Source organism: Aythya fuligula, chromosome 3, assembly GCF_009819795.1.
Source record: "Aythya fuligula isolate bAytFul2 chromosome 3, bAytFul2.pri, whole genome shotgun sequence".
In the NCBI taxonomy this organism is placed as follows: domain Eukaryota; kingdom Metazoa; phylum Chordata; class Aves; order Anseriformes; family Anatidae; genus Aythya; species Aythya fuligula.
The window spans coordinates 84,475,475-84,499,228 of NC_045561.1; the positions used below are offsets into that span (position 1 = coordinate 84,475,475).

Sequence of the window (23,754 nt, forward strand, 5' to 3'; positions counted from 1 at the left end):
ATTCACCATGAACACTGCCAATTGTGCTTCTTTCAGACATCCTCAAGTTCAGCTCAGTTCATGGACGCCCATTCTCGGCTGCCTGTCAGAGCCACAAAGGGGCTGTCAGGAACGCGGCGGCAGCTCCGATGCCATCGCGGGCAGAGAATGCTCCAGAAAACCCCGTCGAAGGGGGTTGCAACCAGTCGTAGCCCGAGAAGTGACACCAATAGAAAGGCTTTAAAAGAATTGTGAAACTGAAGTGTAAAAGGTGAGCGGTCACTTTTCAGCGGACGACTCGGGCCCACTTGAGGAAAGAAGGAATGGAAAGATTTTGCATCACTTCAGAGCCCAGGGCATGGGAGACAAGCTTGGAAAGTGATCTCGAGCTGTTCATTTCTCAGGATAGGTGAGCACACAGTAAGAAAAGCATTTTGACAAGTGCATTAAGAAGTACAAGGAGACCACGATTATTTACAGCATTGAAAGAGGCTGCTGCTTTAATTTTGGAATATTTGGATGATGGGATTGCAGATAACTGCGAGCAGAGGGAAGCGTGTGCTGGCACACAACGTACCTTGCGTGCAGGAAAATATTTCAGCACGTGCTAAAGAACTTCAGCTGGACCCTAACTACATCCATACGCATGCTCTAATAAAGAGATCTTAGTCGAAGCTGACCACATTCATAGCAGCAGAGGAAGGGAGCAACAGCAGCCTGAACTGGTACCCTTGGCTACCCAAACTTGAACTCATTTGGGCCAAAATCTCGTTGATATAAGTTCCTGGATTTTGAGCAAAGCTCTTTTGTATCAGTGTGGATGTGAGCTACTGCATCTGGTGCATATATGTGGGAGAGATGTGTGTAAAGGTTTACACACCTGTTTGCAGTGTGCAAGGCCTGTTCTGAGGGAAGGAGTCAGAAACCCTGAAGGCTGCAGGAGCCAAAAGGGACCTTCTCGGGCATTTCGTACTCAATCCAATGGTTTTCATTAGCCTTGGATCTTTTGTAGAAATTGGGTGTCTAAGTTTGAATCTCACAGCAAAAATCGACACGGTGCCTCACTCCCGGTTAAGGCAAGCAGCATGTCACTTCAGTTCCCTCGTTTATATCACCATGCATTTATTAAGTCCCCACTTCATCACCACGTTATGGTATTCAAAGCACCACTCTGAAGATTTTCCCTGTCTAAATTCAAGCCCCATCTTTGTTCTCCCTTTTATCCATCACATCAGATGCAGCGGAGGAAATCAATAGCATTTTTCCGTGCATCAGGGCTCTCCCATCGATACGTACATGTAACGATTACATGAGCAAGGGTTCTGCTGATCTGAATAAGCCTGGGGGCTTTACCCCTGTTGGTACCTCTGGGAACATCGAACTGTGTGACACTGTGACCTGATTTCGTTTTCGAGGGCTTCCACCCTTCTGTCAGAAGCAGCCCTCCTCTCACTTAGGCTGCGAGGCAATGCCCCTTGCTTTCAAGCAAACGAAAACAGCTTTCTACTTCCCCCTCCAACTCCTGAATGAAATACCCTGGTCCAACAACCTGCCCATCCGAGCAAGCAGTTACGGCATCAGTCTTGCTTTGCGAAGAGAGAAGAAAACTGCAAAACATTATTTCTTGCTCAGGTGATTCACACAGTTGTCCTGTCCAAGGGAATCCGAAATGTCACACCATTTATCTGTCCTGCATCAAATGCTGTGTGGAGGGCAATGCCTTAAACACATTATTTGAAGATTTTAGATGAACAGGTTCAAAACTTCCATCAATTAGTCCCACTGCTGATATTGCACAATAGCTGAGTTTATCCAGTTCAGCAGCTGATTTGAGCACGTTAACCTTGTCCTGACTGGAGCCGCTGATGGAGAAGTCTGATGAGATTGTTCTGAACAAGAACCCCACGTTCAGTACAGGTACTGAATATATACAATGCCTACATTCAATGCCTTTATTACTTACATTCAATAACTAATGATTAGTTAGTTGCTAACCAAATGGTTAGTCATGGTAATTAGCCTATGAATTAACAACACCAAAAAAAAAAAAAAAAAAAAAAAAGTCTCTTCCTTATTTCTTAATGTTTCCTATTGTTTTTTTTTTTAAGTTACTTTCTCTGCTTATAATTTTCTTATTATAATGTTCTTAGCCGGAGTAGGCATAGAGATGGATTATGAATCTCTTTCATCCCATTTACAGCAGCAACAGCATTTCAGATTCTGGCCTGGCCTGCTGCCAGGTACAAGCAATACATTTCCTCCAGTTGCAAGCAATAAAATTATTCTGTCTTTGTTATTCCACATTTCTCTGGATCTTTTTGAAGGACAGCAATGATTCTCCGCCAGCGCTGCTGTGATGAATTATATGCTTTAGCTGTTTAGCACAAGGGTGAGCTATACAAAGCCACAGGAGGCTGAATTTAAAAAATGATCCATGTGAGTTTTTATTGTTTTTCACATCACTTTCATAATAGTAATGCAAATACAGCAAAAATACTAAGTGCAATTAGGGAGACAATAAAAATTAGGAAATTCACAGACTGGTTGTTGTTTTTTGGCACGCCTGTTTTCTGCGATTTTAGAGTCAAAAAATTAAAAGCTCCGTTCAGCTTGGGAGACTCCGTGTCAGCTCTATGCCTCCCGAGTGCTTTGCTGCTTTTGAAAATGTGTTTCCATTTCCTCCTCTTTTTACTGGAGTTTATGCCAACATGTTTACAATCGCATCCTAGCCTATTCATTAAGTTACACTTTCAAGAAACCTAATTATGCACATTCAGAGTTCTTGTACACAATCAGTATGAATAAGACAGTTTGGAGCATCTTCTCAACTCTGACTTTCAGAATCATGCTTTTTTTTTTTTTTTTTTCCACTGAAATGGGCAAAATTTCTTCTCCCAAAACTTGCTTTACAGGGGGTAGTAATTTAATTTCGAGTGCATTGAAGCTGTACTTTGTCACATATTTGATTATATTTAATAGTGAATGTGTTTGTATGGTTTTGGGGTGTTCATCTCATTGCTTTGTTTTCATTTGGATAATTGTGGGTTTGTTTTCTTAAAAGGATTATATTAGTTAATAAATCTAGTACCTTACCCCATTTCCTTTTTTTCTTTTTTTTCTTAAATTTTTCATGTAGTGGTTAATGAGCGTTCATTTTGAATGTTTTGAGCCCCAGAGACAGCGCTGTTTAGTGCAAATACTCAGTCTCCCTCTTTAGAGTATTCAGTTTGCCTTTCTATGCAGATAGTTTATAACAACTTTCCTATTGAATATTCTGCTTTAATTTATTCTAGCTGCATTCCTGTGCCATTTTTGTCACCGTCCTATGAGGACATATTCCATTAGGAAGTTAAACGAGGTAAATAAGATCTGGTATTTGGTTCTTTTTCCTCTTTCTCTACCCAGAAAGCAGTCTGCTTGACTACATTTATTATGAAAGGTTATCATTAGAGAGAAAAAAAAAAGGAAAAAGAAAAAAAAGTAGTGTAACAGTTGATGGTTGGAAGTTTTACTTTTCCGTGCAGTAAAATGCAATAGGGTCAGTGAATTAGGTCTGTCCTGGAGTTCAAACCTCCTTGCTGGTCTTACAGGGCACTTTCACCCTCCTGCCACTGTTAACACCTCGCCGTGAGCCCCGGGGCTCACCTCACCCGACACAACGCCCGTAGGACACCCACCAACCCACCGCCCCACTCCAACGCTGACGTGAAATAAAAATAAATAACGTGAATAAAAAAAACGCTTTATTTCCATCTTCCCTCTTCCCTGACGAGCTGCCCCTTCAAACCCGGGACGATGCCGGGCAGGGCAGGGCAGGGCAGGGCACTGAGGAGCCAGAGCAGCGGCGCCGCCACCCGCCGGCCGCCATCTCCGGCCGCGCTCCCCTCGCCCCGTCCCTCACAGGCGCTGCGCCCCGCAGCCAAAATGGCGGCGCCTCCTACGCCCGCCGCCTTCAAAGGCGCCCTTCCGTCCCGCCCCCCGTGCCGCACCTAAGCCAATCAGCCCCCTCAACTTCACCCCTCCACCAATCGATCTCCAGGGATCTCTAAACTGTCAGCGCGGGCAGCCAATGGCTGAGAGGGAGAGCCCGCCTCCTCCCGCTGCCGGTTGCTGGGGCAGCGGCTGTCAAGAGCCCCCGAGCGGCCCCTTTAAGCGTAGCGTGGCAACGGCGCCGCGTCCGCAGGTACCGGCGGGGCCGGGGCCGGGGCCTGGGCCTGGGGCCGGGGACAGGGACAAGGGACAAGGGACAAGGGACAGGGGTCGGGGACAAGGGGCAGGGTGTCCGGGGCCGGGTGCGCGGTTGCCCCCGGGGAGCGGGGCCGCCATGATCCGGCCGTGGTGCGTTGGGCTCCCAGAGGCGTCTGCGGAGCTGCGGGGGGTGCTGGGGAGGGGCTGTCCCGCGCTGTGTGGCTGCTGTTTGTCTAATAATTCGTTAATTTAATCATTTTTTATTTGTTTTTGTTTTTGTGTAACAGGCTGACAACTAACCCATATTCCCCTCCAAATTATTAAATGTACCAGGGCCAGAGGTACCTTGGTGGGTTTTCCTCAGTTAAACTCCTTTCCTAACCGACCCAGGCTGCTCGGTGACGGCTGAGGAGCCAAGGAAAGCAAAACATTTCGGAATTAGACTGGAGTAAAACTCAGATGTCCCAGTGACTCGTTTGCTCTAAAGGCAAACTACGATTTTTTATCTTAATCAAATTACATCTTATATCGTAAAGCGGTGGAAAACCAAATCTTGCAAGACCCAACTGACCACAGTTTCCCGTTTTGTAGAAAAAGTGTGATAATCTTACCAGTTTACAAACCCAAAAACCATTTGGAGATTCAGGAAATTAATTTTAGAGGTTCCTCAAAAGAACTTGTATGGGTTCACCTTTCCCCATTTGTTTTCAGCCCCTTGATTTCTCAAAATACTTCCAGAAAGCATCAGAAATTGCAGTTTGCTACCTGTCAAAACGGTGCTTAGCAAAATATTCTCAAAAGTGGGTAATATCCAGCACAGAAGTGGATAATTTTCATCCTCCGGTTTTCACATTTTACTTCACAAAATACGATTTGTCTATTTTAAATACTGTTATGAAAAGCACTCTTCCTAAGGATTATTGCCTTTTCAGTGAGTGCTTGTGGGACTATAAAATGACTGATCAGTGTTAAGTTAGTAAGTGAAAATGAGTGTTCTTGTTTTATGTATATAATTAGACATCTTGATAATTGAATTGTAGACATTTACATTTTTCCCTGAATGCAGTCCCACTCGTTTTCATTCACATATGCTTTTTTTTTTTTCCTCCAGAAAAAAATCTGTGCACGAAGACTTCTTTTCGTCTTTCAGTATCCTACAGGCAGACAAAAGTAAGGTATATCTTCGCTACACCCACACCGCTGGAGTTATTTGCCCCACACAGAAATCAGTGCTGCCACTTAGGTTAACACCTTTAGATGTGGTGCCTCTGCCAGTGGTGTGCCCACCCCAGGAGCCCAGGGCTGCTCTGGATGCCACATGTGCCCCCGTGGCCCGGAGACAGACCAGGCTGCTTGAATACCACCAGATTGTTTTGTTCAGCACGTTGCTCTCGGCAAAGAGGGGAACACAGATGCAGAGCCAGGAATCAGTTGTTAATCTAATTAAAATCTTAATGGTCTAATCAAAGATTTAGTACTAGTCCAGATAATAAACGCGGTTCAAGTTATGCACAGTTAGAGTGATGCAGACAGCCTCCAGTATCAAGCACACTTTCTGGTGTTAATTTCAGACACATCTGGGACCTGAATGGATCTGACTGGCAGGGGGGAGACTTTACAGCAACTCACCTCTTCCCATGCCTCCCAGGGAAGGCTTTGGGATGGTGGATGCTACCTGTTTCTTCTTCCTCACCTTGGGTCCATGTGGGATCATTTTTATGCTTGTTAACGCACTGTACACATTGCTCTTTCTTCATTGACTCACGGCTCCATCTGTCTTTACTACATGTGGTGTGTTTGTTCTGTGTGTTACCTGTAAAACTGTTTTTGCCTTTTTCCCAAGATTGCATCCTTCTGATGAGCAGTGACTGAGTGCTGGTGAGCTGTTACAGCGTGGGGCCCAGTGTCACCCTGCATTTGTGCTTTCAGGGCCCTGAAATCCTCTCATGGCTGTGCTCCTCTCTGCTCCATTTTCCCAAGGGAAACAGATAGTTCACTCCCAGAGCGAGCTACCTGTTGCTGCTGTTAGTTATACATGGAACTGTAGATGCTAGAGCACACAGTTGTACAAAGCTAAGCAAACACGAATTCGATAAACCACGTGGCTGTTAGCTAATTTTGCTGCAACTAAATAAACTACATGTATAGCAAAGCTCCAGGCATCCAAAATGAGTCCAGACAAAGCCTGACAAGTCCCGTGGCCCATTTTGTTAGCTGAAAATGCAGCCTGTGGCTTCTTACAAGCAATGGCATCGCCTATATATAGCTTTTGTGAGTATAGCCTACAAACACAATTACAGTTTTCAATGTTTTTTCATTCCAGATGAGTGAAATAATGTGAGGTCTGTGATACAGCCCTCCGGAGTATTATCTTTATATTTTCAGAAAGATAAAAGACAGAATTAGTTTTATATTAGTTTATATTTTAATATGTTCATTTATATTTTATTTTATATCTTCTGCATTCCCTATGATTCTGTCTCATGGAGTCAGAACTGACGCAGCTTTACCTGTGCACCATGTAGAGAGCAGAGTGTTCCCAAAACTGCATCTGTGTTTCAGTTTGGGAGCAAGGAGCAAGGCAACAGAAATTCTGTGCAGATGACTGTGAGACCAGTTAGGCGTGAGTGTTGATCTGCTCGAGGGTAGGAGGGCTCTGCAGAGGGATCTGGATAGGTGGGACTGATGGGATGAGGCCAGCTGTATGAGGTTCAACAAGGCCAGGTGCTGGGACCTGCACCTGGGGCACAACAACCCCATGCAAGGCTAGGGGAGAAGTGGCTGGAGAGCTGCCCCGCGGAAAGGGGTCTGGGGGGCTGGTCAGTAGCTGGCTGTGAGCCAGCAGTGTGCCCAGGTGGCCAAGAAGGCCAACGGCATCCTGGCTTGTGTCAGGAACAGTGTGGCCAGCAGGGCTAGGGAAGTGATTGTCCCCCTGTACTCAGCTCTGGTGAGGCTGCACCTCGAGTGCTGTGTTCAGCTTTGGGCCCCTCACTACAAGAAGGACATCGAGGCCCTGGAGCGTGTCCAGAGCAGGGCTACAAAGCTGGTGAGGGGCCTGGAGCACAAGGCCTGTGAGGAGCGGCTGAGGGAGCTGGGGGTGTTTAGTCTGGAGAAGAGGAAGCTCAGGGGAGACCTCACTGCTCTCTGCAGCTACCTGAAAGGAAGGTGTGGGGAGTTGGGGGTCGGCCTCTTCTTGCAGGTAACCAGTGATAGGACTAGAGGGAATGGCCTCAAGTTGCACCAGGGGAGGTTCAGGTTGGGTATTAGGAAGGATTTCTTCAGTGAAGGGGTTGTGCAGCACTGTAACAGGCTGCCCAGGGAACTCATTGAGTCACCATCCTTGGAGGTCTTCAAAAAACGTGAAGATGGGGTGCTTAGGCACATGGTTTAGTGGTGGACTTGTCAATACTAGGTTAATGGTTGGACTTGATGATCTTAGAGGTCTTTTCCAACCTGGATGATTCGATGACTTAGGAGTAGAGCTGTTTGGGAGGATAGTTGCACCTGGATAAACTCTAATATTCTTACTTGATCCTAGTCTTGCCCTCGTTAATGTGTGTGAGGGTCTTCATTGTATTTAGAGACAGATACAGTTATGGTTAGGTGTATACTTTTGAAATATAGCTCCATTAATTCAGAAAAAAAAAAAAAAAGCATACTTATTGCTGATCATATGAATGTTTGCAATCGCTGACCCCTCCTGCATGTGTTTAGCAATCTGTAGGACAAGTGATCTCAAGCATAGCTTGTCTTCTTTCTCAGCCTTGTGGTGTAATTTCAGTTTTCATCTTTGATGTCAGTTTTAGGTATCTAATTTAGTTGGACCTCATTGAAAATATTTAGGTACTTAACATTATTTTGGAAAGGTACTCCCCAAGTAAAGAAAAAAACACTCTCTTCCAAATAATTCAGTAACAGTTTCCTAGGAGCTGCTCTGTTCAGAAATCTATGGGGATATTTATTCCTCTAATTCCTGCTGTATAGATTATGAGGGCAAATCCATCCTAGTCACTGGAGACAGAGTTGAGTGTGCTAACCATGAACTGGGCCAGAAAGCTTGAATTTGTAATGAAAACTTTCTTGGCAGCTGACATTTCTGTTCTGCTTGGCTATGCAATTCTGCAGGTATAGGCAGTGGAACAGAAGGCTAAAAAAGCGTGCTAAGTTTATTTTATTGGGAAAGCAAAGTGATATAGTGAAATACTGACCTCTTTTTTACAGGTATGTCATATGCCCTGCAGTGTAGAAGGGTTTTGATTGAAAGCAGCTCTTGTATTTTATTTTATTTTATTTTATTTTATTTTATTTTATTTTATTTTATTTTATTTTATTTTATTTTATTTTATTTTATTTTATTTTATTTTATTTTATTTTATTTTATTTATTTTTGTGTATGTAGTTTACTTAACCATTTAGAAATGGGTTAGGAGTTCATGTCATTCAACAGGCAGAACTGATGGGCTCTGGTGCGAGTCCTTTTTATTCACCCATTAGAGGCCTGATGTCTTGAAGTTGGAAAGAATGGAGATGGTGGAGAAATAAGCTTGAAAACTGTGGTGAGAGAGAGACATAAAACACAGGAGGCTGCACATAGTTAATACTTTATACATTGATGAGAAAATTCTTTTGACTGAGAAGGGTAAGGAAATTTTTGGATATATTTGCTCCATGATTTTCTCACCAAGTGTCTCAGAAATTAGAAAATAAAGTGATTTTTACCTTGAGTTTGGAGGACTTTTCAGTGTACATCAAAAGACCATCTGCAGGAGCAGCCATTCTCTTTTATACTTGCTGCAATAACATTTACCATATACCAGCAGCATGGTCTCCTTCATCAGATACTTACAAACTTAAAAATAGTTATTTTTTTAAAGGCTTTGTTTGCATTTTCGTATCATGCACATGACACAAATACGTGCTCCTTCCAGCTCTTGAGGGCACAAAGCACTAGATGTTGTAGGATACAAGAGTACTTCCCAAGGCAAAGGGAAGGGCCCAGTAGTGGTTAGGGCTGGAACATGCTCCAGGCAAATGGGACAACTGATTTTTCAAGCACGTTATTTAGCATCATTGGACTGTGTCCTGGTTTCAGTTAGAACAGAATTCAGAAATTGAGATATGGAAAATTTAGTCAAATTCTACAAATACCATCTCAGTTCTAGTCAGAAATAAGTCGTTAATTTATTGGGTAAAAAGTTTTTCAGTCTGTTTAAATTAGTTTCCTAAATAGCTTTAGACTTTTACGTGTCTTTTGTCTTGTTTTCCAAATTGTTCTCTCTCTAACCTGGCAGTAATTCCTTGTTCAAGATTTAGCTGTGGTACTCTTCTCATTCCTCGTCTGGTGATGAAGTGCCTCCAACTACTGAGTACAGTACTTGCTCCGTTCCTAGAGTGATGCCTGTCCCATTCAATATAAGTAATAAAGCTAATGTAGCAAAGCATGTGGCGTAAAGTTATAGGAATTCTGAATAATTTTACAGTTCTTCTACCTTTCTTAAGGGCAAAATCACTCTCACTTTTCTCTCTCTCTCTCAGTTGTTACAGAAAAATGCATTCTGAATGGTAACTACTGCTTGCTGGACTGACCTACAAAGATCTCATGCTTGGGAGATGAAGATGATAAATACAAAGAAATAATCCAGCTGCTGCCATTGTGACTACCAAAAGGTCTTTTGTGTCAAAATGAACAGTCTTTGAGAAAAATCTGGAGAGCAGCTAATTAAAAAAAAAAAAAAAAAATGGGAGAAAGAGTAAGAAGCCCAGATTCTGAACAAGACAGAAAATCAGATGGGGATAGAAATAGTGACTCCTATTATTCGGATGAAGATAATGTCTCTCACTCATCTGGCCAGTCACCCACACTAAGCTATCCGTCTACAAGCCAAGAAAAGAGAGATCACAAAACACAAACTTCAAACAGCCTTGTGCACTACCAAGGTAGGTAGATCGCAGAAGTTGTTCCTTTGTAACTGCTCCAAAGAGTTGATTGTGTTTGAAAGCTGAAATAAAAGTGGGAAATTTTATTAAGCATTGTAAGAATCTAGAAATAAGGTTCATGTGAATTATCCTACAGATGGCAAGTAGACTGTGACTGTTTTGTGAAGAATGAAACTAACCTGTTCCTGCAAGAGGACGATTTTAATGGTTTTCAGAATTACTCGTATTTTTTTTTAACAAGCAAGCACAGCTCCTGAAGTAGCCTTTTGTTGAATTGTGCTGATGTTCTCTTTCAGTCTTTGATGAAAGGACTCAAGGCAAGCCTGTACTATGCAGTCTGTAAGAGACAATTGTTATGATGTCTCTGACAACATCCCCTAAAGATCTCCCTGTTGGGGAAGTCTACTTGACTAAGCTTTACACTGCTATAATCGTGTACTTTCAAAACAAGCCAGAAAACAAGCAGCAATGTGGCAAGAGAGAAAACGTGTTTGGTGACTGTTAGGTACATATGGAGTGGAAATTCAAAAGAAAGGGTTTTTTATAGGCCTTCCCTGAGAATAAAATATTTCCAGTTTGGGATGGGATAGCTCCACTGAGCTCCCTCACATACATAAGCTGCTGTGTTGGCTGTGGGGAAAATGAACATCCCTACAAAAAGGGAGAGAATGGTTGTACAGGTCCTGGGCTGGGACGCCTCTCTGCCACGTTTTGACAGCTTGTTCTAAATAGTTATGCACATCTTCTGATGAAGCAAAAACATCTTGTCTTTCACAAGCAAATGCTGTTTCCTTTGTAAGTGCTTGGTACTGTAGGAACCATGCGGCTAATCGTATGATCTAGCGTGCCATAAGATCTGACCTGAGGTTGCCCAGGGAAAATATCCTTGGGCCTGGTGCAGCTGGTGTTTTGCTGAACATCAGTGTGTTCACAAGTGGCATCTCCTCCACAGCAGCCATGGATGGAAAATTTAGTTTTTTAAACTGTGTTTCCATGTCCAAACTGTCCAAACTGTGGAAAAAGTGAGCATTGAACAGAAAATGAATGAGTATATGTGCAAAACATTCACAGGAAAATATAATATTTTAAAGCTGTTATTTTTGCTGTCAAATATTCTCTCTGGATTAGAAGAAGTATGGTGAGCACCAAAGGGAAGGCAGAATTTGCAGCTGCTCACACCCAGTGTATGGGTTACTGCATTATTGCTGAATACAAGCTTTCAGACCTGTATGATATCTAAGCTGGTGCTCAGCTTCTTTATTCCAAACAGTGGTGTCCCTTACTGAATATATACTGGCTGTATATTCAGATGTTTTAAGATATATTTTAGTGTATGATGTCCTTTTTTCACTGAGTGTAGCTTGAGAGGCAAATAAGATAGAAACCTGATGTTTAGCTTTCATCTGTGGGGATGATAATAAAATAGTGTCAAACAGAAATGTGGGAGTGATGCGCACTGGTAATCAAATAAGGATACTCTGTGGAAAATAACTCGTGATACAGAAATAAATTATTCAAGGGACAACTGAATTTTCATGGATTTATAATTTTTCTTTGGAGGCTTTTTGCATTGAGCCTTTAAGATTGCTGTTTTGTCTGTAAGCATGGCAGCTGGGTTTGAAAACACTGTTTCATTTGTCTGAGAGAATGACATCTTGCATAATACATAACTAGCTAACACTCAGCTAATTGTTGCCATTGTACAAGCATTTGATAATATTGTATGCATAGGAGTACGGTATTTCTAATCAAATATTAATGAAACGTCTGTTATTTCTGATACAACTTGCAGATGATTACAATGCTTCTATATTGATGGCTGAAAATATTACCTCTTGCAGATCACAAACGGAAATCTCCATTTTTTATCTATGAAAAGAAGCATAAGCCTCTCACATATATGCTTTCTATTTTCTGGTTTGAAAGCTGCAATCCCTGCTAAGTATTGTAAAATTGTTTCAGGCAGAGCTTTATTCCAGAAAGGATGTCTGAATCGACAAATTGCATTGTCTTATGGTAAACATGCTTTTCATTTTTCCTCTCTTAGCCGCAAAGAAATTGGGTTCCAAATATGCACCGAGCAAAAGAGGGACACGGTGGGGTTTCCGTTCTCAGAGCCTCACTCGGGATTCTCCTGCGAAGGATATAGATCTCGTTACAAAAAGAGTTCTTTCTGCTAGGCTGCTGAAAATCAATGAGCTCCGAAATGAACTGACTGAACTCCACATCAAACTAGATGAGCTGCAGAAGGAAAACAGGGCGCTGAAGAGGCTTCAGCACAGGCAGGAGAAAGCCTTGAATAAGTTTGAGGATACAGAAAACGAAATCTCTCAGCTCCTTGCCCGACACAACAATGAGATTAGAATACTGAGGGAGCGCCTACGAAAATCTCAAGAGAGAGAACGTGCCACTGAGAGAAGGCTGAAGGATTCGGAAGACGAACTGTACAGAACAAAAACTGTCTTGCAGAAACTGAAAAAGCTGTCTGCAGATAAGCACCTTGCCGAAAGAGATGACCTGGCAAAGAAACTCGCCTATGCAGAGAGCAGACTAGAGGACAGTGAAAAAAGAATTAAGGTGAGATGACCTTTTCTTTTGCAAGAAATTTTGGTTCAGGTATTTCTTACCAGAAAGAGCTTCATGTTGTTTTTATTTTTTCCACTGTGCTAGAGCAAATAGAAAAATTATTCTTTTTTACATGTAAATAGCATCAAGTAAATTATTTCCAAGGTAATTATATAGTTATATACTCAGTAGTCAAGCATTGAAATTGCTATTTACAAATTAAGTGTTACTTGTCAGTGTATACACAGCGAGCTTGTGCTTTTAAGTGCTTTTATAACTAGTAATAACATTTCAGAAATGCATGCAGCTATACTGTAACTGTATGAAGTCTAATTTATCCTCCTGAAGGTGAAGCATTTAGTAAAAAATTACTGGGTATTCAGGGAATCGTGTACTAAAATTCTTCCTTTTAAAAAAAAAATCCTGTCCCCTATTCTGCACATCTGAGAGCTGAGCTGGGGAAAAGTATAGCAATCTTTTTCATACCAAAATGAGCTTTAGTACACTTTGTAGGTATCCATTTTAAGAATCTTGTGCAATTTACTTTAATACTATTCAGCAAAAATATTTACCAATATGTCTTAAAAACTCATCTCATTTAAAAGTAATTGTGTTTGCAGCTTTAAACTGCTGGAAGTTGTATGCAATGCTTTTTTTTAACATTATATTGGTCATTAAAATGATTTTAAAGTTTAGTGACTATATTAGTACTTAAAGCTAAATTACATCACAGAGATAATAGATACTGTAAATCCAAAGGATTTTAATGGAAACTAAGCTCCCGTGAAATAAACCCCAAAAAATCAGGATAGAAAATGCTGCTACTCAGATCACCTCACCCTGTAGCGTCACCATCTGGCACCTGTAGTTTTACGATCGGGTATTTCAACATTTATGGTAGTGGATAATGTTAAAATGAATCATGCTCTAGAAGTACATTTTTTTCGTCTGTTTTTTTCCTCCTCTCATCATCACAGGCTCACTTAAAACAGGTGAGAGTATCTAAATGGAACAACAGTCACAAATCTATTTCCCGGAGAAGAAGGTTAAAATTATTTCTTGTCTTCTTCCTTCTAATCCTGTACTTTTAGGGAGGTGTCCTGTTTTGAAACCATCAGGTCAAGATTGTCTTAGAGTTTCAGAGGTGCACTCTTTGCCTGTGCAAGAGCCTTGGGGAATTGACTAGCATCATGTCCCATGATGTCCTCAAATTGTCCCTGTCTATTCCAGAAAGATGAGCTGCAGCAGCTCTGCAGGTGCTCTGTCTGCCCCCTGAAAATTAGGGTTAGGGTTTATGCGTGTTTACTGTTACAGTAGTGGTGGAGCTGATATCCGAATCCAAGATGCTGGTTTTCTGTAATTTTTTTTAAGTACCTTGAACATAAAAAAAAGAATATAAAAAAATAAAAAAAGAGAAGAAAACAAAAAGTATCCCTGCTGATAAAATAATAATAATAATAATAATAATAATAATAATTAATTTGTTGTTTTTATTGAAGGATCTGGAAAAAAATCTTGAATTAAGTGGTAACAGTTTTCAACGAGAGTTACAGTCAAAGAAAAAAAAGGTGCATGAAGCTCAAGAAGAAAACAGAATTCTCCAAGAAGAGCTTCAACAACTTAGTCAGAAGCTGAAGGTAAAGTGTGAAGCAATGCAAGCTGGGATCCAAATTGTGGCATTTTATCTTTGGAAGTATCTGTAATCGAGTTTGAATAGTTTACCAGTGATTGCACTTTCAGACATGTAGTTGATTATATCACATGTGAGTTCTTTTCCTGCTTCAAATGAGAAAGTTCTGTGCTCTGACCCCGCAGCCAGTTTAAGAGCAGGAATGCCTCCATGTTAATTATTGTCAATGCTAGTTAAGAAAAGCAAGATCAAGCATGTAGCCAAGAATTGCCATTAAACCACAAAATCAATGGGAAAACTGGGTATTGAAGACTTGATTGTTAAGATCAGATCTGCGGGCATATGCAGCAATTTATCTTAGTAATGTATGTGCATTACAGCAGGTTTGTGTACAGATTAATTGGATGTACTTGTGACACACGTATGTGTACCCTGTGACAAGTAATACTGCAACACTGAAATGTTTAACACTTTATGATACTAAACGTTTATTTGTGCGATCCATAAATACATCACAAGTCTTATTCACGGTTAGGGAAGTACCGGCATTTAGTTGTATTTTTGCTGCAGGGTTGCAACATTTTTTCAGACTATTTTGCTAATGATTTGGGGGAGGGGAAGAGCTCTATCTGCATATTTTTACAGGATAAGAAAAGTTAAGAATTTGATTGTGCTCCCCGAAACATTGAACAAGAACTAGTGATGCCCTTACTTTATAATTACAACAAATATTTTCAATTTAATTTACGGCTTTGGTAATGAGTAGTGAATGAAACTTTAGTAACTCATTCTGCTACACCTCTTTGACTCACAGGAAAAAGAAAGAGAACTTGAAGCGAAAAACATATATGCTAATCGTATGTTGAAGCTATCACCAAGAAAGGACATGGATATTATACAAAGAAAGAAAGGTAACACATGAAACAACAAAGGCAAAAAGATTAGTAATGTCACTTTTAAGTTAGACTCTGCTAGGTTATCTCATGCATGCCATTCAGTGTTTGACCCCACTGCCACTTGTCCAGGAAGGCTTACATTTTTGCACTGCTTTCAACACAGCAGTCATTACAAAGAAGAGCACAGTGTGATGCTGTTTGTAACTGCAGCAGAACTAGAACCTAGAACTTCATCAAAGTGTTTTTAATTAATTTCATATCAGAAGTTCTGGGGTGAAGGAGGAGAGGCAGATGGTTTAGTAAATTTTCTAGTAGATCATAGATAATGTCTACATGAAAATAAATTACAGAGGCTTTAAAAAAATAAAACCTCACTGCTATATTTTGTGGATGTTTTTTATTTATTTTTTCATCAATTCATATTTATTTTCTGTCAGATCAGCTGCAGTACGTTTTTCATCAGAGTGCATATGTCACAGAACATAATCTTCTAAATGCATCAATGTAGTCATTTCTTCTGGTGTGACAAGGCAGCCTGAAGCCTTATGTTACCAGCATAAATATGTGTTTATATATGTATGTCTGTATGTGTACTCAGACAGTCTTCAATGGATCGGTAGAATCTACTTGTCAGAAGAAGCAGGAATTTCTGGGGCTGTTTTAAATATTTATTGTGAGCATTTCAGTTTATCTGCTGCTCGTTTTAGGATAGGTATTGTACTATCACTCCGTTTTAGGTTCAGGCTTTGATAATGTCATTTAACAGATATAAGGTTGTGTTTTAAAGATACAACTTAAAATGAACTTAATGAGTTTGGTTCTCTAAATGTACCTTCTGAGACAAGATGATGATTAGGATATTGTATGGACAATTAATGTATATATATTCACTATACTGTAATGATTTTATAAATAGTTTTTTTTCCTGTTTGTGGTTTGGTTTCAATGTCAGTTTTTACATGCAATTTTTTAAGTTAGCATTTACAGATACTGAAAAACAGTTACGTGAAACTTCCCAACACTTTCCACTTCCACAGTTGCAGATACTGAGAAATGAGGGATAGATGCATAGTCTGGTAGATTCAAGGGAAAATGTGACTTGATTCGTTTGTATTTTCTACAGCCAACAACCAAAATACTAAAAAAGGAGCACAGCTCACAAAAGGAGTACAGACGAGTGGATACTTCTCACCGGTAGAATTTCCTCCAGAATCAGAACTTGTTTGTGGTGACACAACAAATAAGAAAGAAGAGATTCTTCCCAGAATAGTGAGTTCCATAAAAAAAAACTCAAGACTTCCTCCAAATAAGTCATCTATCAGACTGAATATTTAATGCACAGCTTGTATGTTAGAAAAAATGTATATTTAAATATACAGAAAATATAATTTAGAAAACATTCTGATCTTTAAGAGAAGTGTTGCCTTCCCAGAAATCCCATGTGCCATTTTTGTGACAGTTCACCATGTTCAATGTCTTACCAATAACCATTAGTTCAATCTGTTTCTTTTTTTCTACCACTTCTTTGAAATTTTTAGGACTTTTTTTTTAATTTATTTCTAATGCTAATTTGAGCAATCTGTTGTAACAGCACTGGCTGCCTTCGTCTCTCTTTTTGTTTTGATCTTAGTTATGGTTTCTTTTACTTTCCAAATTTATTTCACAATCCACAAATCTAATGCTTCCTCTTATTGTCAGAGTGATGGCATTTCTTCTGTCGTTTCTCCAGCTTTGTGAGCGTGGTTGCGTTTTTTTATGTTACTTTTTTCTGTTTCCTTTTTTAATTATAAAATAGCACCATCAGAAGCATTTCTGATACTTCTGTGACCTCAGACTAAAGTCAAAGAGATTTGTAAGGTAGAATTAGACTGATTTTAGTACAAATTTTATAATTTTCCTTATGTAAATCTAGGGCTACTTGTAAGGAATTATGCTCTGATGGTTGTCTTGACTGGCTTCCTGATAGGACTGAAGTTTTTTCATGGCTGACAGCTTGGTTCGTATGTTGTCTCTTCCAGAATCCTTTCTGTAAATATGGATTTAGTTTAATGTATGCTTTCTTCCAGCACTTCGGTGTGTAAGTTATGTAACGGCACACTTGGTGTAAGTGGAGCTGGTGGAATGTAAATTAAATTTGGGTAGTCTGTGCCTTCATCAGTTTCCTAAGTCAAGCATTTTACATGCTTGTTTGCCATCTCTTTGTAAAATTTATTTTTAAAAATCACAATAATAGTCGTGTATATGAAGGGAAAATACTTGAAATTGTTCGGGCAGCAAGTTCTATTTTCTTTGTTCATTAAGTAGTAACTGTTTCAATTATTGTAGAGCAAAAGAAACTTCTGTATGCAGTAAAATATACTTTTTAGGGAAATAAGAACAAGCTACAAAGTTAGTATACACATATTGGATTAGGCTGGCTTTCATTTTACTTCATTGCCACTGATTTTCTGTTAGTGATTTTTATGCTGATGTAAATATATTTTCTGCAGCTTCTTTCCCTTTAAATGTATATTTACTTACTAGCTGGTTTTTCACCCAGGAATGAGCCTTTCTCATTCTCTGTTTACTTGATACTCCGTGACATTAATTCCCACTGTGAAACTGACTGAATCTGCAACCCACTCACTTCAGTAAAAAGATCAGATTGTGGAAACTAATTGCTTGCTTGTTAAAACAAAAAGGGGATGGGGTCTGGCTTCTATTAAAGTTCTGGAAAAGGCAATTAGTGACTTCTAAAGAGAGCCACCCTTAACACAGGGACAATTTTGGTTTATGACATTGGAGCTGCAGTCTTCCTGACATGTAATACGAAATAGAATTGATTATCTGTTCATTTTGTTTCAGATACATAAAACTATGTTAAAGATGATGAGATTTTAGGACCAAAATCCCTGGGTTGTCAGAATTGGTTAGGCTTAGATGACTTGCTCATTTTTGTATTTAGCAGTGAGAATATAATTTCATATTGAAATAGAAGTTCATATCATATTTTTCTTGTTGTTCATTTATTTGATTATTTTACCCTATTAGTTTGTTTTGTATCAATTTATTTCAGGAAAAAGAGCCTCAAGACATTGAATGGAAAGAACAAGGAGACCTCCTAAGACAAGACCAAGACAGGGAAAGGGAAGAGAAACTGAAACGTGCTCAGGAAGTACAGTCTTTAGAGGAGAGATTTCAGAAACTGCATGACGGTAAGAAAATGGGCAGCTGAAAGCTGGAAAATGCAATGTAGAATACTAATCAAGTGAGGCTGCTAGTTTTTTCTTTTTGTGTGTGTGTGTGTGAGAGAGAGAGAGAGAGGAGTGAAATGATTTTGCAGAGATCACTACCGTGGAAAATTATTTTCAGTTATATTATGCAAAGAGAATCAGAAAAAAATAAGGAATATAGAGTAATTTGTATCCTGTATGCAGATGTGATTAAGTATGTAGCAGTAAAAATGCTGTCCACTAAGAAATATTAAAATCTGAGAGATTCGGCTTAGGATGACATAGAGATAAATCAGCATTTACCTGCTGACTTGCCAAATGCTGTTAAGGTAGGCAGTAGATTTTTACTATTGTAGTACAAATCTCCTTTCCTTAATTTGACCTGTTTTTTCAGTACAGATCTGCTTTATTTGTATCACTTGAAGTTGTAGTTTCTCTTTTCACTTGTGGTTATCTGAATCATTTGGTGTGGCTATTTGAGAAATGCTAATTTCTGTTGTTACATTTTAATACTGCTTTTTTGTTCATTTGGTTTTCAAAGCATGCTAGTGACTTACACTCCTAAGCCTCTTCATATTTTGAGGTATTTTAGATGGACTGCGTCCTGCCATGTTAAAATATTTTTCAGTGATTATAGTTAAATAATGGAAGCAGTTACAAGGAAGAATTCTAAAAAGGTATAGCTGCTTTCAGAAGTAAATTCTGTGTAAAATCCCCTGCATCCACTAACATTAATGCATGATTTATACAAGCCAAGAATTTGCTCTGTTATGTCTGTAAGATATTCTGACCGTGCTTCCCATCTTAATGTATGAGCTGATAGTTTCCCCATCTTATGTACAGAAAGGTAGCTACTGTCCTTGGTATAATGATATGCTACTAAAAAAAAAGATACATAAATGGATTTGTTGCAGTTATTTCAGTAAGTTTGATCTAAAGTACAGTAGATAACATGGAACTTTGTGAAAACAAAAATCAGCAGTTTGAATGGGAAACGCCAATTTCAAAGGGAAATGCCAATGTGTTGAATGAGGCAAGTAGTCATTCAACTTTTGACCTAACGTGTCTATGGTGTCTCGACAGAAAAATATTTTGAAGACAGAAATACTGGAAGCCTCCTTTGTCTTTTATTTGCACTTGTTAGTAGCTAATTATTGTTTTGCACTTTTCACATCCTGTCATAGCTATGCCAATTGACATTTGGTATTAGCACAGGCACTGTCACTGAGTTCATGTGGTGACACACAAGGCACTTGAGCGAAGCTGTCTATATGCAGCAGATGTAGTATGTTTTAAATCATTCACAACTTGAAGCAAATAATGACTTGCTATGACTATGTTGCCTGATAGCTTCACAGCAATAGTTTCCTTTATGGAAAAAAAAAAAAAAAAAGCATATGTCCCAGTGTCAGTGATGCTGACAAAGAAAAATAAAGTACTGTGCAAGTCAGAACTATTAAAATCGGTGATGCTATATTCATTTTCATTCAAACACAGGAAATAAGGCAATTGGCAGAAATGAAATTCCTCTGAAGTTCTAAAACATGAATAATATCCTAATCCCTTTATAAAAATGACAGCAAGCCTTTATATCTTAGCAGAGAACCTAGTATAAATTTAATTGTAACTTTTGAAGAATTTATTTTTACAGTAGCAAAACCACAGTATGCATAGAAGAGCATATTAAAAACTCAATGGCTTTTACTCAGATAATTTTCAAAATATTCTTATAAAGGCACTGTAAGACTAAATCATTCTAAATAATGTTTAAACATTTCCTGCAGAGTGGGAAGAATATGGTAAAATGAAAAAAGAAAGCAGCTTTTTATTGGATAAAGAAGATAAAATGAAGATGGAGACAGAAACACACAAACCTGAAATAGAGAGAGAAAGTACTGAAATGCTGGAAGAGCAACGAAAAAAAGAGTTTCTGCTTGCTAGAATGAATGAAATTGATAGAGAAACCCAAAATGTAACGAACATGAGACTTGCTTCTCAAACACCACTCGTAAATACAAGAAGATCCGATTCCCTGGACATAAAAGAGAAAAATGATCAATACGTTGAAATTCCAGGGAAGGTTAGTAATGGCTTTGCCGGAGGTGACAGCCAGGATGATGCCACAAAAGCGCAAGGGCAGAAGCAGAAAAATGTAAGGACTGTAGAAGAGTTAACATTTGGCAGTTATGTACCTTCCTTTGGAAAAGGATCAGGGAGACCAAGCTGGCTAAATCAGAAAAGTGACTACTTAGGCGAAAATATCAAGGAAAATGCAGATTTTAATAGTAAGAAAGAAAAGAAGTCCAATTTAATGGAACAACTCTTTGGAAGTAGTGCCAGTACCGCCTTCCATTCTAAAAGTAAGGACATGACACCTTTTGACGTAGACTGGGAGTCTAGTAATACTCTTCTTGTCGATAAAAACAGTAAAGTCAAAGTGAAAGAAGACACTGATCTTTTCAGTGAAGGAAGAAACCTAAACAGACACCGTCTGCAACAGACTGCACTCAAGCCAGGAGTTAAAACCCTTGGTTCTTTAGAAGATGACGTTGAAGAAGTAATCTTACAATGATCCTATTTTATATTTTTCATATGTAAATACTGAAAAACTATTTTCATGTGATATTTATTAGATACAGAATTAACACATTTCAGACGTATTGTAAAGCCTTATGAAGGAATCATTTACTTATAAAGGGTACTTGTATAGAGGAAAGATGCACTCTGGTAGTACAGCCTCACCTAGAGGCAGGAAACTTCTTGTCAAAAGTAAGATCCAAACGCAGCAGTGACTGTTGTGGCAGGAAGGCAGTGAAGTTGTCCTGAGGGACCTCTGATAGCTGAGTTAGCTGCTGGCTGGCTGCTTCAGCCAGAGAAGATGCTCTTGCCCCTTCTTGCGCTCCAGGCCTATGAACCCTATACCCCGGGGCACCACCAGCCTTGTGCAGCTGTGGCGCAGGGTCCCAGAGGCTCTTCCTGGTGCTGCTGAACCAAAACCCCTACGCACTGTGAGGGGAGCTCAAGTCCCCATAGCACATGCAGGGAAGTGGATGGGGAAGGTGGCGTGGGTTGCTCCTGCCATGGGAAAGGGCAAACCCACTCATGGGATTGTCTTCACCCAAGGACCAGGGTACACCTGGGTATTTCCAGCCACCCAGTAGTTGCCCAGCTAGCTCTGGCGGTAGAGCATGAGACTCTTAATCTCAGGATCATGGGTTTGAGCCCCACATTGGGTGCCATAAAGGACTGTGGTGGTTTTACTCGGGTGGGCAGCCGTGTTCCACCTCAGCCACTCTCTCACTCCCAAAATATGACACAAAGAGCTCGAGGTTTTGAGCTCTCTTTTCCCTTTAATTAAATCATCCTTATCTCAAGCCTTGAGCTCTTTGTCATATTTTCTCCTCCTTCCTCTCTGAGGCTGTCAGACCTTCTGGTGTTAACTAGCCAAGTGGCTTCTGGTACGTTCATGTCCCATTGTTTCCATGTCCCAGCACCCAATGCTCATAGCACAGTCTTTAACAGCCCATTGTACCTCTCAACCTTCCCAGCAGCTTGTGGGTGACAAGGGATGTGGTACAACCACCCAATGCCATGCCTCTCAGCCCAGGAGGTGACCAAATTGTTTCAGAAGTGACTCCCCTTCTCAGACTCGATTCTGTCTGGCGTACCATGTCGCCACAGCACTTGCCCTTCCAGGCCCAAAATAGTGTTTTGGGCAGTGGCATGGTGTACTGGAGATGTTTCCAGCCACCCAGTAGCTGTGTGGCTAGCTCAGTCGGTAAAGCATGAGATTTAATTTCAGGGTCACGGGTTTCAGCTCCACGTTGGGTGCCAAAAAGGGCTGTGGTGGTTTTACTCGGGTGGGCAGCCGAGTCCCACCTCAGACACTCCCTCACTCCCCCTCCTCAAAGAGGAAGGGGGAGAAAATATGACACGAAGAGCTCAAGGTTTGAGATAAGGATGATTTAATTAAGGAGAAAAGGGAAAGGAAACAGAAAAAGGAAAAAAAAAAAAAAAAGTAAAAGAAAGGCCACAGAGAAGCACAGAGAGAGAAAGGCAGTCAGTGAGCGATGCTCGGCCATGCCCGGGGAAGCGGCGCCGCCTGGATCAGCCCCTGGCAAACGGTAGGGCTGAGTTTCCACCCCTGGGGCAGCCAATCCCAAGGGTACTGGATGCCCCCTCCAGCTGTGGCCTGCGTGCTGCTGCCAGAGGGCTGGAGAAAAAAGCATTAGCAATATCGACTGTGGCGTACCACCAGAGGCTTTGACTCTAGTTTGTACTGAAGTTCTGGCACGTCTGGCACTGCAGCACTTCATTCAGGCCCTGATAGTCCACCCTTAGCCTCCACTCGCCGTTTGGCTTCCACACTGGCCCTGTAGGACTATTAAAGGGTGAGTGAGAGTGGTCTGCTGTAGTCAATCTGTCAGGTCTCACTGTGCTGAAATCCAAGCCACCTCCCCTCCTTCTTCACTGACCTTGGTGCCTGCAAGGCTTTTTCTCACTCCCCTCTCCCTCCCAGCTGCTTTTTTTGAAGCATTTTTTTCCCCTTGTTTTAAATCTGCTCTCACAGAGGCACAAACAACATCATGTTGGCCCGGCTCTGGCCAGGAGCAGGGCCCTTACCTAACATGGGGCAGCTTCTGGATCCTTCTCACAGAAGCCACCCCTATGGCCCCCCGCTACCAAAACCTTGCCACATAAACCCAGCACACCATCGCTCTCTTTTGATTTTTGAGAATTACTTGACAGGCCATTATCGATCGGTAAATGATACTCCTGACATTGGAGCATTGTTATTTATTGCAGAATGAGTTGGCTGAGAAGGCAGCAAGATTTTACGTGGCAGCACTGGCACTGGGGAAAGCTACAGGATGCGCATCTCTGGCTAGCCAGGGTGGGAAAGATGTTATCACCCGTAGGCTGCTCACAGCACGCTGCTTTTAGTTTTGAATACTTCTTTTTAAGCTTCAGTTATTTTCTTTCTCAGACCACCAAAGAGCCTCTTAGCTGTGTCAGGAAAATGCGTACGTAAGATCAGTGTCATGAAATGGATAGAAGGGACTTGGCTAGCACAACGTCACAGGCAGATGGGAAACACTCTACCCCACAACCACGTTATCCCAGAACAACCTCAACAGAGACACAACTAACTCAGGAGAAGCTGCTCTCTTTTCTGCGTAGGTTTTCTCTAGACGTTCCTACCAAACTTACCCAACACTCCTCATATATTCAGGTTATATTTATTATATAATGCCATTTTTTGTAATTTTCTATGTAAAACTCCAATCATTGCTACGTCTTGTTTTGTTTAACAAAATGGTTTTATTAAAAGAGTTAAGTAAAGCTT

General features: G+C 40.6%; 1 protein-coding gene across 2 annotated transcripts; it reads left to right on the plus strand.

Annotated features, from left to right (window-relative positions):
- The first annotated feature begins 4,100 nt into the window (after nucleotides 1–4,100).
- Nucleotides 4,101–22,293, plus strand: LCA5 (lebercilin LCA5). 2 transcript variants are annotated; one of them, XM_032185144.1, is made up of 9 exons: nucleotides 4,101–4,162; nucleotides 5,279–5,342; nucleotides 9,703–10,104; nucleotides 12,152–12,681; nucleotides 14,169–14,306; nucleotides 15,114–15,210; nucleotides 16,319–16,464; nucleotides 18,251–18,389; nucleotides 20,192–22,293. In XM_032185144.1, the coding sequence occupies exons 3-9, from the start codon at nucleotides 9,906–9,908 to the stop codon at nucleotides 20,977–20,979; spliced, it is 2,037 nt and encodes a 678-aa protein (XP_032041035.1). In that variant the 5' UTR covers nucleotides 4,101–4,162; nucleotides 5,279–5,342; nucleotides 9,703–9,905; the 3' UTR covers nucleotides 20,980–22,293. The 2 variants fall into 2 exon arrangements, with proteins under 2 accessions (XP_032041035.1, XP_032041034.1); XM_032185143.1 differs by having other exon boundaries at nucleotides 5,279–5,337.
- Nucleotides 22,294–23,754: the final 1,461 nt, after the last annotated feature.

Excerpts from the sequence above, each read along its gene's own strand:
- LCA5 (XM_032185144.1), top strand. The coding sequence starts at position 9,906 with ATGGGAGAAAGAGTAAGAAGCCCAGATTCTGAACAAGACAGAAAATCA. Across the intron at positions 14,307-15,113 it reads AACTTAGTCAGAAGCTGAAG|GAAAAAGAAAGAGAACTTGA; the intron begins GTAAAGTGTGAA and ends TTTGACTCACAG. Across the intron at positions 15,211-16,318 it reads TATTATACAAAGAAAGAAAG|CCAACAACCAAAATACTAAA; the intron begins GTAACACATGAA and ends TATTTTCTACAG.